We start from the raw sequence: 13,061 nt of genomic DNA, 5'->3' as shown, positions 1-13,061 counted from the left end.
TTATCTCTCTTTGTCTCTTTCTTCTCAAGGTTCATACATCCCAGAGGGCCTGATGACCTCATGCACATGGGACTATGTGACATCAACTCCTGCCAATAAGAGTTACACTTTGATGCTGTGCTGTTTTGTTTTCTTCATCCCTCTGGGCATAATATCCTACTGTTATCTGTGCATGTTCCTGGCAATCCGCCGTGCAAGCAGGTGAATGATTTTTCATGGGTGAATATGCAGCATTTACAAGCAGAAAAGCCTTCAAAATAGATAGAAATGCTGGAAATATCCAGTGGACTGTAAAAACAGCACCAAACCATAATATAATGCACACACTCTGTCATATTTCACACTTATTCCCTCGAGTGCTTCTGTTTTCCACTTTCTCTTGCTGGGCATGTTGATATTTTCTTTCTGTCTTTTGGATTCTTTCTAAATGTGCTACAGCAGTAAGCAGATATACTGCAGACAAGATAGCCTCTCTAGTCGATAACTCTTAGTATTCACCTTAAGGGCAGCTTCACTTGTTCATTAAAATATAATGCTCCATCAGTTTCAGCAAAGGCATTGCTATCTTTGGACACTATGATGAACATTTCACAGAGTTTCTCTGTGAAATATCAGTAACATCAGTCACTGCAAACTACAACCCTGTAGGCTATGTCCTCCAATACAGCCACTTAGTGCTTAGCATGCAAGCCCTCTGTCACTACTTGCCTGCCCTTTCTGAATATGGTTTATCACATTTCTCTCATGTCGTACTTCATCTTATGCTCTGCAGTGGAAATTGATTGTATTTGCTATTTTTAGTGTTCCAATCATATTAATTCTGCCTCAGGGTAGGAAGGAAAGACAGACAATAATACTTGAATATTCAAATAAGGGACAAAGAACTACTAGATGTACTCTGCCTTCATGACTGCCTGTTGGTTTTAGCCTTTTCAGCTATGTCTTGCCAAGCTGCATGTGTCTCACCATGTCTGCATTTGGGTCCACAGTCCTGTAGCAGTGACTGTCAGAGATAACAATGTACCACTGAGAGAAGGGTGACAGTTAGGGAATACAATAATTAGATTGACTCTGCCTTGATGTCTGCCCTCATTTGTTAGCTTTTTAGCTTTGCTTGGCTATTGCTGCATCATGAGAACTACATGACAGCATTTGGGTCCACAGTCTTGTTGCAGTGACTGTCAGAGATAACAATGTACCACTGAGAGGAGGATGACATCCTGTGTCCAAACAAAGCACACATTTTTGTTGACACATTCACCTTCATACAAGCAAGACACACATTTTCACAATAACCATTAGTGACTGAGTGACAGCTGTCAAACATAAACACATCCCTTGCTTTCTTTGTCCTGTACTGTCTTTCTGAAAATGTTGCAGAGTTTTTATTCTGATTTGTTTTAATTTCTCATCCATTGAACTACCTAACAGACATATATTGACTACAGAATTCATTGTCTCCTTCCTGACAGAGATGTGGAGAAGTTGGGATCACAGGTGAGGAAGTCAGCCCTGATCCAGCAGCAGTCCATCAAGACTGAATGGAAGCTGGCCAAGATTGCCTTTGTGGTCATCATAGTGTTTGTGCTTTCCTGGTCGCCCTATGCATGTGTCACCCTCATCGCCTGGGCTGGGTAAATATACAGAGTGACAAGGGCTCTTTGATGCCATGATTTATTCTGACACTCCGACTGCATTTTTATGATGAGATTACTTGGTGATACCTGGCATGAAAGCATAAAACATAAATGATGCTTGCCTGCCCTGCTGAACTCATTTCAGCCATTAACCATGAACCACATTCCACCACTTGTATCTCTTGAGTAATATGAAATATTGCATGATGGATTGCAATGGAAAAAGGTCAATGACTAATAAAATAACACAGCTTCTGTCACAGGTGATGTGGAGTTTATCTCCTTACAAATGTTTTACACCTTTCAGATATGGAAGCATCCTCAACCCTTATTCCAAAGCTGTTCCTGCCGTTATAGCCAAAGCATCAGCCATCTATAACCCCTTCATCTATGCCATCATTCATTCGAAATACAGGTGAGCACAGTCCTTACAAAATTTCAGGAGTCTAAATCTTGAAAAGGGGGTTTACTTTGATTTCCTTCTTCCCACAGGGACACTCTGGCAGAGAAAGTTCCCTGTCTCTACTTCCTGGCCCAGGCCCCAAAGAGAGACTGTATATCAGTGTCACAAAGCGAGTCTTCCTTCAGAGACTTGATGTTGAGCAGACAGTCATCAGTCTCCAAAACCAAGTTTCACAGAGTTTCCTCCATGTCCACGACAGAGACAGTGAGTTAAACTTTTGCATTACGTTACAGAAATCCAGTGCAAGGACATATCAATTCAAGAGATTAGTTTTGTTTCTTAATTCTCATTTGCTGTTGCATTTCCTTAAAGTATCAATCTTTAATCAATACTTTTATTGAATAGCTTGTAACCAAACCTGAAAGTCCTTGATTTACTATTAAAGAAGATGGAAGCATCCATTTGTGACTATTTTTCAGCTTCAGTGTGAGAGCATAAGTTCATATTTCTGGCTAAAGAGAAATTTTAACATATCATAAATCCTATTCAGAGCTGTCGCATAACAACTCAGATAGTACTTTGTTTTGCAAAGGCAGTGACCCAAATGTGTAATACAAATTATTCTCCTTGAACAGATTTGCAGTGCAGTGTTTGCTAGATGTGTGTCTGACTCAGTCTTTTTAAAAGGAAGATTTATAAATAAGGCTTGTCAGGATACCAGAATTTTAAACTTTAACACAATACAATTGAATTGAAACAATGTCAATGTATGTTGTAGTACCACAGCAACAAGAAACAATCACTGGATGGTTCCACATACTGCTTTCTAATATCAGTACATCTTTAGGAGACACTAAAATGACTTTACAAAAGCCAATATTTGCCAACCTGTGGATGAGAAGTGTAAGTGTTGTTGTGGCTGTAAAAGGGCTGCAAGGTGTGACAAAGGGCTGAGCAGAGAGACACGCACAGCTCACAGATGAAGCATGGCTGCATTTAAATAGAGGTCAGAGCTGAAGTGTTGGCCTGTTAGTTTGTTTTTTAGAGCTTAACCACGGTGAAGCAACCAGAGAATGTAATCTGCTTTGTATTCATTAGCTGTGCTCGCTCGACCATGACAGTCTATTGTCTTTTAAAAATATTACTGCAAATCTGTAAGGGATTTTAAAGCATCTTTACTTTTGATACTATCAAATGAAAAAATGTTGGATATTTTTTTTGTTTTGAAGCGCATGGTATCACAATCTATCAAATTATCAAATATTTCATCACTTATCCTGTTTTAAACCGGCTTTTATCATGTTGTTTCTGAGTAGAACACAAAAAAAAACGTGCAGCCAGAGGTTCGTGTTTAACAACATTCAGCCAATACTTCCATTTCCAATTTCTTCCAATTAGCAGCCTCAGATGTAAACTTAAAAGCCAAAATTTCCTTGTGAATAGAACCCATTCATCTGTGTCTAGTGAGTCTCAGTTTCACTGTAAATAGTAAGACACACGGAGGCTTCATTGGGGCTAACACTTCAGCTGTATGAGCCCAAAATAGATCTGATTTTCTTTTGATTTTTTTGCAATTAACTTGTCTTATGTTTGCAAAAATAACATCATGAAGATTAGTAAAAAAAACGAATAATACAAGCATGCCAAGTTTATCATCAGAAGGCGAAGAAAACAACTTGCAAAATGCTACTTTTTAAACAGAAGTTAGATTGACAATTTCTGTTGCATCCTAGGAAATTGTGAAATGTTTATCAGTTTATATGCAACACACTGTCAAGCAGATTTGTTGCTCGAGTTAAATTCTTTGCAGCACTTACATACAGATATTTTGATATCTATAATAATAATAATAATAATAATAATAACACATTTTATTTATATAGCGCTTTTCACAGAACTCAAAGACACTTCACAAATAGCACACAATAAGAGACACAATAAAAGAAACAAATTAGAAACACAGTGGATATATAAACATTAACAGTTAAATCTATCTATCTATCTTTAATTTTTATAGATTACTGTGGGAGCAAGGACATCACTAGGGCAGATTTAGGGCCTTGAGAGTACATACTGACTCACATGTGACTTCTATGTGCATGTATGCCTCATAGCAGATTTGGAGTGATGTAGAGCTGGATCCTATTGGCCACTGTCTGAGGTCCAGCTATTCCCTTGGAGCTCTGAGGGACAAAGAGTACAACCCATTGGCAAAGCAAACCAATGAAAAGGGAAGCCAAAGCACGGAACAGGTAAGGTAGGTGCCCACTGATTTATTCATTGATTTTTATATTCAAATAATGTTAAAGTTGAGGGTTGTGCTGGCCTTACATGTCACCATAGAAAAGACCTGTGTTGTGTCTGAAGGAACTTTTTTTATTTTCTATTTAAGAATCCCATCTCAGAGCGAGGCTCGGTGAATACAGGGGACCACATCCTATCACCTGAGACTGTGAACACAGTGATGCCCTCAACATGGAGGATAAGAAAGGAGAAGGATCCTGAAAGCTGGAATAAAGAGATGAAAGACGACTTTCATGACCAGCAAGGGAGAGATGAATATGACCAAAGAGAGATAAAGCAGGCGCAAGAGGTGAGAGATGAGAGGGACACAGACATCCTCATAAGGCCAGACTCTCTGGACAGTACATGTGTGCACTCCCATGCTATAATCAGACCCAACACAAAGAAAGGCTGTCTGGAAAATGGCTATGGTGAGGAAAAGCACAACAGAAAGAAAGAGCTGTTGCTTGATTTACAGCCTCTTGACTGTCCTGCTCAATTATTTGAGTCCGTGCAAAGATTTCTCTCCCCTACACCAAGAAGCTAAATGTTTAATACATATTATTTATCCATGTGGCTACGTGTTACTGTGACACAGATGAGTGAAGTTTGTTTTTCCGTCCAAGAATGTTGAGATGATGTTTTTATGAAGCTGTTAAAAATGTATTTGAACTGTTTTGCCATCTACTGAAACCAGAAACATTCATTTAGATTTTTGTGCAGGTGTACACACTGTTTTTTCTATCAACAATCCTCACACACATTCACAACTCTTTGATTCTGATATTGCTGTTATCATACAAAATCATGCTACTGTTATTTGTGTTAAATGTAAGTTCCTTGTACTGTCACATCATTATTTATCATATTACGACAAGAAAACTACAGAAGCCTTAAGTGGACGTATATTCACACATTTTAATTACTCTGTTTTTCTGTGACTGCGAGTGCATCATCAGAAAGTCATATCCCCAGCATTGCAAAAGCTCAAAACAAATGTAGAAATAACATACCTCATTAGTGCGGGCAATGGCAACATGGCATGTTGTGATCTGGCCAATCAAAGTGCTGTTTATTGATTTGTTTTGTAGAATGCCTCAAGATATTGAGATAAAAATAACTCATAATCACCATGGATTTATAAAACATGGATGCAGTCTAATTAAAGTCACCTATTGGTTTTAGAAGAGATGTTATGGGGCCAAATTTTGCTACATTGAAATGCTGACTAAACCTACCTTTCAATTAACTTGTCAAAAGGCAAAGAAGTGGAGCTGAGCCAGGCTTTGGCTTCCTGGCAATCTTGCCTCACCTGTCTATCAATTTTGCCATGCCCCTAATAATGCAGATTTGCATCTAACACTTGTCCTTCATGATTTATTTTTTCCATTATTTTATTGATTAACTTTTTTGCATTTTTGAACTTTCTGCAGACCTAGTATCCCTAAAAGAAAGAGTAACATGATCTAAAAATACAGACTCAATAAAAGGAGAAGTATCAATTAAAATAAATAATAAATATTAATAATCCTGACCAAACCAAATAAGCTAAAGAAAATTAAAACTTAATAATAAAAAAAAACAAGGTCAGAGTATACCAGGCTTTGCCGAGTGATTGGTCAGAAGCATAGACAGTATAAATAATGGACGTAGTATCCGTGACGTTACCCATGTGTTCTTAAGCGCTGTTTTGAAGCCAATTGTCAGCGGCCATATTGGAAATTCTGAACTCAACCTAACGTCTGTTGAGCTAGTGTGAGGTAAAGAGGCGGGCTTTGAGCCTCCTAGCCAACAGCTACAGTGTTCCCACCTGTCAGTCAAGTCCTCAAATGTGTAAAACTTGTAATCTTAATATCTTCTGAACTGTTGCATTGGAAAATAATTCATCCGCTATACAATGTGTGCCGATAGAGAAATGTTGTAAACATGTTTATTTCTGCTGTAAAGATCGCCTTTTTTTTAATTGGTGTGTATGTGGTTTCCAGTGTTTCCACAGCCAGCCTTAAGCGGACACTTGATGAGCAGCAGTTTATAACACTTCTACATGGGCTTCATGTTATGAGACCGGAGGTTGCCTCTTGGTCAGGACCATAGACTGTATAAAATATGGACGTAGTATCCGTGACGTCACCCATCTGTTCCTGAGAGCTGTTTTGAAGCCAATCGACGGCAGCAGCCATATTGGAAACGCAGATCTCAACCAGGCAAAGTGTGACGTAGTGTGAGCCTCTAAGCCAACAGCTATGTGTTCCCGACCGGGAGTCACATCAGTCATGTCCTTATTTGGGCAAAAACTTGCAATCTTAATATCTTCTAAACCGTCACATTAGAAAAAAATTCACCCCCCGTACAGTGTGTGCCGATAGAGAAATTAGCTTCGTAGGGCCAAGACGTTTTTTGTACCAGGCTGTAAACACGTTTATTAATGCTGCAAAGATCGTCTTTTTCCCATTCATGTCTATGTGGTGTCCGGTGTTTCTGCAGCCAGCCTCAAGCGGATTCTCAATGTATTGCAGTTTATAACACTTCCGCATGGGCTTCATCGTTTGAGACCAGAGGTTGCCGCTTGGTCAGGAGTCCATAAATGGTTTTCATGTTTTAAAGAAAAATGTCTACTTTATTCTTTAAGATATAAGTGCTCTGCTCCAGTCCTAAAGTATCATGTATCAGTATACATGATTTGTTTAAACAAATGAAATGTTGGAGTTCTATGTTGATTCCAATTAAGCAGAATGCTTAATTGTACAGTGAGCTACGGTACAGTGAGCTACAGACCCAAAACCAAGCAGGCTATAAGCATGTATAATTTATGATTGAAAATAGGCATTTAGCATGATGCCGGAGCAAACACTCTTGGAACTGCTTTTCATGCAATACCAAATTTGCTCAATTTTTCAGACCTGGAGGTTGCTGCTTGGTTATCACAGGAAAACAGAGAACATAAAATGTGTGGATGCATGTCTGTTTGAGGCTTCCATAGAACACAGTGGCTAAACTTCTTAAAGAGTATGCACTTTTGTAGAAAATAAATAAATAACAAACAAAAAAAATACAAGAATCAAGAACAATGAATCGAAGACCAGCCAGATCTATCATCAACTCGCTGTAAAGACACCAAAGATAGTCTTTTTTATGTTTCTTGTTGATTTTGTGTTTACCTTGTAACTAAGGCTTTCTGCCTTACTCATCTAATTAGCACCGTGGGGTCATGTACGACATTGATTACAAAGTTGACATCATGTTCTGTATCATAAGTTCAGTTAATTCAGTCCTTTGAAGTATAAACCAAGACTTTCATTCACTGCACTTTTTACATGGTTTAACATCTTTGTCATGAAACATTTTCCCAACCAGAGAGCATGAAAGCTGCTGTGTATTTCAGCAACCAGACTAAGCAAGTTATGAAGACGCTTGAAACTCTAAGTATTTGTACATTTATTGACTTTATAATACATCCTGCAAACATAAGTATGATTTATGCCTTAGTGCTATGTTTTTAAAAATCTAGAATAGTTCATTTTGCATGTCTTTGTTGTAAAATTGAATTCAGCTTTTTATATTTCTGTTTCACTTCTTCAGAGTAATGTGTTTTTATAACTTGCTGTAGCTTTGAAATCCTAGTCTTCTTTGATTCCTTGTGGTCAGTTTGCCAGTTTCAACAAGAAGCATTTTCATCAACAACAACAACAACAACAACAACAACAACAACAACAACAACAACAACAACAACAACAACAACACACACAAACTCATAATAAACCTGTGATATAAGCTGTGAGGCATAAATATAAAGATTCTAATGGAGTCCATGTATAACGTTTCATGCATTAAAGCACCTGCACTGTCTACACAGCCTTCCAAAAGAATGACTGCAGCTCTTGTTGAAAAGCAGATGGAGGCTGATATTTTTTCCACTTGTTTTATCCCACAGGTCACATTCATTCTGGCTCATATTAAAACAGAGTGAATGGGAATAAAGAGTGGAGAGAAAGAAGAGAAAGGGAAAGAAATGTGGGCTAACAGATGTCCCACTCTGGATTTAAAACCAGGACACACAATACATGTGCTCGAAACAACTGAGCCACGATGATGACCAAGCTCCATTAATAATATGGATCTGCTGAATGCATAACTATAGGCACTGCAGGGAGGTTTCTGTTCTTCTTCATGCATCCTGTATCATTTTATTCTCATGTGCTTACATTAATCTAAAGTGACACTCTGAAGCGTCTTCTTACCTCAAATTCTAAATTCCAGAATCCCTCCGTCTGATCTTTCTTTGAACCTTAATTCCAGGATAAGAGCTTTTCTTATCCAGTTATGTAAAGATGATCTGAGGGTGTTTACTGCAGACTTACATAAAGGACTTGTACACTTCAGCGGCTCAATAGCATAAAAAGGGGGATTTGCCTTTGGGTTTCCCATCAGTTTATAACCATATATTGCCATGGCACACATGTGGATTAAAGAAAACCTATGGAGAGGCAACTACTGGTATCTATCTCTCTGCCTGTAGTTAGTCATTGGTAGTCTACCCAACAGGTCCTGTTTTTCAGCATAAATACATGTTTATTGAAACAAAATAACACAACGGGGAGCTGGAATAGATCATACTGTGATAATCAGATTAATATTTGTTACATTGTAATCTTTATTAATACACAGACAAAGCGTTGATTGACTACACCACTAAAATAGTGTGATACAGCACTTTAATGAAAAATAAAAGCTGATATAGTAGTGACACATTCCTGACCTATTTTAAACTGAGAGATTAAGGGCAGGGTATAAAAAACACACACACCACCTGTCCAATATTGGGTAAATGTTGGCTGTCGCAGGTAAAAGTTTCAGGTCAGCCACCACAATAACTGAGGATTAACTCTCGTCCCAAACAATACTGGAGGTTGATGCAGAAAACAGTGTCATCATGTAGTTCTGCTACAGCTGTCTGCATTTGAATACACTGACAATGTAAACATATAGGCAAATATCTTTAAACATGGTGCTGGTTTAAAAAGCAGTCTTTAGAGAATATTTGCTTAGCTCTATTGATACAAAATAAGGTTTATGTCAGTCCAACTCAAAAATGAATTGTATTAACTGCCTTATAGATAATATGCAGAATTTTCCATCCTATTAAACACTGTCTTCATCTTATTTCATATATCTAATACCAGACATTACATACTTTGTGCTTTATGTTCTGAAGTGTATTACATGATTTTACATGGGGCAGACAAAATCCCCAAGTTTGATTGTTAATTGACCTACCATATGTGCAAAAAAAAACCAAGTGTATCTAAATCAGTCTACAGAGGAAAATAAACAGACTGATATTCATATGGATGTTCCCCCCAGAAGTACAGTACTAACTGTTATTTCATCAATTGCAATGCCAGTTTTGTTTTAATTACTAAAATAACAAACAGACCATAACAGTCTTCATTATTAAACAATGTTAGGGAATTATGTTAATGACCATCACACAGTCCACGGTTACTCGATTCCTATTTTTCTCTTGACAAATCCATCGACAAGTTAGTTCTCTGTTCTGCATACTGGTCAACATAAATGAGCTCAGTAATTATAATGCTATTCTGCCTTTGTGTGGTTTATATAAATATGCACCAACTGATAATATTGGCCTTGTGTCGGTAAGAGAAAACAACAATGCAGCATCAATCCTAAAATTGCAGTATTCTTTTTTTAATTGTGAGTTTTCTTATTGTGGCTTTAAAACAGGACCGGAGAAACAAAATTTTCTTCCTGCTCATGCGACGGCTTGTGTTGGTGTGACAATAAAAAACCTTGAATCCTTGAAAAATGTTTTCAAATTGAAGTGGTTGAGACGTTGGTTGGCTAAGTGTTTTAAGCGTGCGTCATATACAGAGGCATTAGTCCTTGTCACAGTGGCCATGACCCTTTGCTGCATATCTACCCCCACTCTCTACTCCCAACATTTCCTCACTCTCTTCAGCTGTACTATCTAATAAAAGCAAAAATGTCTTTATTAGATAGGACAGTTTAATAATGTATTCATTTAGAACTGCAATGGAATCTTACTTTTTAAAATCCTGTCAGTTTTCAGTCCCATGTGCTAATTACCAATCCCTGAAGGAAAATGAGTTGTGACTTTTAACCCTGTATTTTTTTTCAACTTTAAAAAAAACATGTAAACAAGGTGAGTGATACATTTTCATTGTATGAGCCTGCCCACAGGATTAACCATACTTCATATCCAGAGGCCACAAATTGCGAAATGGTAAATGCAGATTACCTACATGGACTGTAAAGCATGTACTTTCTTTGCTGAACACTAGAGGGCATGCAAACACTGTGCCACCAAACCAGGGTTGAATCTGAATCTTCACTGATATGTAGGGGAGAGCAAAGTGAAATTATTAACTGAAGTCTTTTTAAAAGTTTCATTTAAATGAAAGTCTGCTATGAATGTGTGACAAGCTGTACTTTAACTAAAAGCCACTAAAATAAAATTAAAAGGACAATAAACTCACAACTTAACTTCACAGGGATTGTCACCATCTGAATTTAAACCCTTGTGTCATTAAATCTGCTATGACACTGTCAATTCACAGGTAACTGGTGACAAAGAGACAAGTTAGCACAAACTGAACTGTTTCATGATAAATTAAATGTTTTAATGTTATTTTCCATATCCCTGTTTGTTCAGTATATATTTTACACTAGTTCGTTTCAAGAATAGCTGGTCCTTCAGAGTACTGTAGCATGGCAGTTTACTCTGTCATTATTCTGGAGGCTCTTAGTGGAAAAAATGACATCACGGTTCACTGACGCAACCAGGTAAATTGATGCCTTGTCACACTGAAAAATATTTATTTTGTAGGATCATGAAAATATATCTACCTCAGGCTTCCCTTCAGCCACAGCACCGATTTCACAAAAACAGATTCAACAATTTGAACTCATTGATTTTAGCAGAAGTATCACACTGAAATCCAAACTTTTTAATGAGGACAAATGAAGAGACGTTGAAGACAGACATGAGAACAAGTCACACACAATTGTTTCCACTGACAGCTGGCACAAGTATGGCGTTTTAAGAGGTTCCAAAAAGGCTGTAAATTGTAAAAAGGCTCTATTCAAAAGTCAGAACAGCTTCACTGGGATTAAATACAGCTGCTACATAAGTGACACACATAAAACCAAGAGTTGAGTCATTTCCAGAGAAAATATTGATTCTGTGGTGTCCAAAAAGTCTAAAGTCTAAAGTTTAATCAATCAAATTCAGGTAATATTTTTAACTTATGTAAATTATAAAATGAATGTGTACTTACTTTTTCACTCACAATAAAGGGGGCTTTTTTCCTCATCTAAGTGTTAAGATTTTATTTCCTACTGACATCTTTTTTTAGCCTCCTCATAACACAGTCATTTTTACTTGTGGCTTCAGAAAGAATCTTCCTGGTTAATGCATCTTTAATTTAAAAACAAATGTAAAAGAGTGAGAAATATGTATCAATCTAGTGCGTATATAAAAGTTATGAAAAAACATCTTAGTTTATTATCAATCCCAATACATGCTTACAAAGGAGACGTCAAATTAACTGTGTTCATGACTGACAGCGATCACTACGCTTGTTAAATATGACGTCATGACTTAACCACTTTTTATCATTAGCCTCAACAGAGCTAGCTTACATTTGGAACTTTAGCCCAATAAGTGCTCCAGAGGTAACTTAGCTAAAAAAAAAAAGCACTTTAGAGTATATACCACTATGACTCACCTGTCTCTGTCTCATCTCGTAGCAAGCCCATGCCTGCCTCTGTATTTCCTCCAGTCAACGACTTCACACACTGTGCTGTGAACCCTCCTACCGGCAGACAGATGGGGCTGGATCATACGCGGAAGTTTGAGTTCCGCTCCTCACTCAGTCCAGTTCACTTCGAAACTGAGAGCACACGGACTACAGTCACGTTTCTCCTGAGCAGCAGACCCGGCTTCACAAGGCAAGGTGAGCACAATACTATGAGTTAAAATTGAGTCAGCAAACTTCTTCTCTAACTTTTGTTTCTGCTGTTGTATGTGACCGTTACATAGTTGTGTTTAAAAGAGCATTTTCGTATTGAAATCCATACTGAGTCCATACTTCAAAATGTACAACCTGTCTCTCATACTCTCTCACAACAACTTTCATTTTATATAAGTGACTTTGAAGCATCAACTGATAGCTTGAACCGAAGAAATGGACTTTAAGTGTTAGACTTATGATTTATGTCACACCCACTGACAAAGTAAGGTTCCTGGAGAGAACCTCTACTTCAGGGAGACACTCGAGTTAGCACGACCTGTGCAGCATGTCCTATCGCTACACCTGGAACTAAACCCTCAGCTGTGTTCAGTGGTGGACAAAGCACACACCTTCATTACTGAAGTCAAAGTATAGATACTCCATGTCAAATATTACTCCAATACAAGCGAAAGTTCAGTCAGATTATTACTTGAGTTAGAGTACTGGAGTACTTTCCTTTAAAAATACTTAAGTGTTCAAAGTACTTTTTAAAATATCTCAATGTATTTTCACAAAGCATGAGAGCAGTCCAGAATGCATAGGTGTACATGCAGCTACATTATGTTTAGAAAACATTATTTAATATCTAAAAAGTTTAACATGAAATATAAATGGCTACTAAGTTACTACAAGAACAGACAGGTTTAAAATGGACAACAGTACGAATCATTTTTTATTTCAAAA

At 37.5% G+C, this 13,061-nt stretch overlaps 2 protein-coding genes across 3 annotated transcripts in view; both read left to right on the top strand.

The window, feature by feature from the left end:
* Positions 1-6,346, top strand: part of opn4xa (opsin 4xa) — a 51,239-nt gene extending 44,893 nt beyond the window's left edge. Inside the window, exons 9-15 of the mRNA XM_034710124.1 lie at positions 30-201; positions 1,473-1,634; positions 1,945-2,052; positions 2,130-2,304; positions 4,155-4,292; positions 4,433-4,633; positions 6,309-6,346. Of these exons, the coding sequence (XP_034566015.1) occupies positions 30-201; positions 1,473-1,634; positions 1,945-2,052; positions 2,130-2,304; positions 4,155-4,292; positions 4,433-4,633; positions 6,309-6,329 (977 nt within the window). The 3' untranslated portion in view covers positions 6,330-6,346. The remainder of the gene's footprint in view (positions 1-29; positions 202-1,472; positions 1,635-1,944; positions 2,053-2,129; positions 2,305-4,154; positions 4,293-4,432; positions 4,634-6,308) is intronic.
* A 5,622-nt stretch (positions 6,347-11,968) lies between these two features.
* The window catches only part of pdlim5b (PDZ and LIM domain 5b), a 52,126-nt gene continuing 51,033 nt past the window's right edge, over positions 11,969-13,061 (top strand). The window contains exon 1 of one of the 2 annotated variants that reach the window (XM_034710123.1): positions 11,969-12,315. The gene's annotated coding sequence lies outside the window, so the exon portion shown is untranslated. Of the gene's footprint in view, positions 12,321-13,061 lie in introns of both variants that reach the window. The other variant, XM_034710122.1, reaches the window with a different exon arrangement.

The sequence above is a fragment of the Notolabrus celidotus genome, chromosome 19 (assembly GCF_009762535.1).
Source record: "Notolabrus celidotus isolate fNotCel1 chromosome 19, fNotCel1.pri, whole genome shotgun sequence".
NCBI lineage: Eukaryota > Metazoa > Chordata > Actinopteri > Labriformes > Labridae > Notolabrus > Notolabrus celidotus.
Note: the sequence above shows the minus strand (reverse complement) of the source record. Positions and strands in the feature narration are given on the sequence as shown.